Genomic DNA, 1,630 nt, shown 5'->3' with positions numbered 1-1,630 from the left:
ACTGCTCCTTTCTGTTTATGCCTCCCATCACAGCTGTATAACAAGATACCTGATATCACTGATTTTTTTAATTGCTACTAAGCTTAAAAAAAAATTTCCCATTTCCCTTGGGATTTTTTTTTTTTTTTTTTTTTTTTTTTTAAAAACTACAGCAGGCTGGTCCCTGACACAATGGTTTCTGAAAACAGATGCATGTTATCAAGCACTTACTCATGGCAGCTTTTCCAAAGAAGTTGTTCATTATGTTGCCCTTTGCTGGTGGTTTGCTGCTTACTGCAGACACCTAGAAGTGAACAGAGGAGTAACCACAGGAATTATTCACACAACACAGCCCTCAACAGGCACAGTACTGCTTCTGGACAAGCAAAAATAAACATACAATTTGTTGAGTAGTCAGTGTCTTAGATTTCAGGATCTGTTTAGCAGAAGATACTCCATATTACATGCATCAAAGGGTCAAGAGTAAGTTAGTTACGACTCCTTAGCTAGGCCTTCAAATCTAACTTGGGTCACATTCCTATCTGATGGCTGACAGTGTTACTGAAATAAGTGGTTTGGGCTTGGGTCAGTTCCCAGTAAAGAACTGTTCTTTTTGCAAACTATCAGTGCCTCAATTCACAGTAACTGATGGAGGAAAGAACACAGATTGGCCAAACCATGAAGAATTTATCCAGCTACTCTGGCACGTATGCTGTTCTGCTGAGGCGTTTGCAAAAAAAATCACTGCTCTATTCCATTAATATAGCCACCACCAAAGTGAAAAAATCACACATACACACAAACCCACCTAAGGAAGCCTGGCCTCCTAATCCCATTCATTTTCACGCAAAAAAAAAAAAAAAAAAAAAAAAAAAAAAAAAAAAAAAAAAAAAAAAAAAAAAAAAAAAAAAAAAAAAAAAAAAAAAGGCAACCAGACACTAGAGTTCCCAACACTCAGACACATACATTTCACCAGTTCTAAATTCCCTCTAAAAATCAGAAAAAAGAACCAAAATGTACTCAGCTGTTAGAAAAAAAGCCAAGCCATATGCAGGGAACGTTACCATTTTAATACTCATTTACTGGCCACATGGCTTTAAAAACAACTATATAATTAAAATTAAAATGTAATCCTAGCTGGGAAAAGACAGCAGTTGAGAAGATAAACAATTTAGTCTTGCACAGGTCAAGCTCCAAAACTTCCCTCACAGACCAAGTTTAAACACCTTGATACTTTTAAGACCTGGACTTCTCACATTTCACTTATTGCTCAAAACAAATCCTTTTAAGCACAATGGAGAGAGCAAGATCCTCAACCGGTGTATATATTGGCATAACCAAAGACAACGGAACAATTGTCTCAATAATGCAGCTATGCTGGTTCATACTCGCTGGAGATCTGCCTCAAGGAAGAATGTCAAAGCATCAAAGTTAGGCAAATATACTTTTGAGTGTGGCACAATGTATTTCTGCCCAAGATGACTGACAGAAGGCATGGTTGTACTATACAACTAAATACTTGCAAAAGAGTGACAGCAAGTTGAGTACTAGAAGCAGTGGACAAGGCTGCACTATGGCTGTTTAAGGTTATTTAGGTTGAGTAAGAGCGAAGCTAGAAGCACAGAATGGTTTGGGTTGGCAAAGGCAAAGC

The 1,630-nt window shown here is 37.5% G+C and overlaps 1 protein-coding gene across 7 annotated transcripts in view; it reads right to left on the bottom strand.

The window, feature by feature from the left end:
- Window positions 1-1,630, bottom strand: part of POLD3 (DNA polymerase delta 3, accessory subunit) — a 36,903-nt gene that overhangs the window by 22,654 nt on the left and 12,619 nt on the right. For all 7 annotated transcript variants that reach the window (XR_004842053.1, XR_004842054.1, XM_035894541.1 and 4 more), the window contains one exon: window positions 211-283. Coding sequence is in view for 5 of the 7 variants with exons in the window: in XM_035894541.1 (XP_035750434.1) it covers window positions 211-283 (73 nt within the window). In the remaining 2 variants the exon portion in view is untranslated. The remainder of the gene's footprint in view (window positions 1-210; window positions 284-1,630) is intronic.

The sequence above is a fragment of the Egretta garzetta genome, unplaced genomic scaffold (genome assembly GCF_000687185.1).
Source record: "Egretta garzetta isolate BGI_Z169 unplaced genomic scaffold, ASM68718v1 scaffold1030, whole genome shotgun sequence".
NCBI classification, from domain to species: Eukaryota; Metazoa; Chordata; class Aves; order Pelecaniformes; family Ardeidae; genus Egretta; species Egretta garzetta.
Note: the sequence above shows the minus strand (reverse complement) of the source record. Positions and strands in the feature narration are given on the sequence as shown.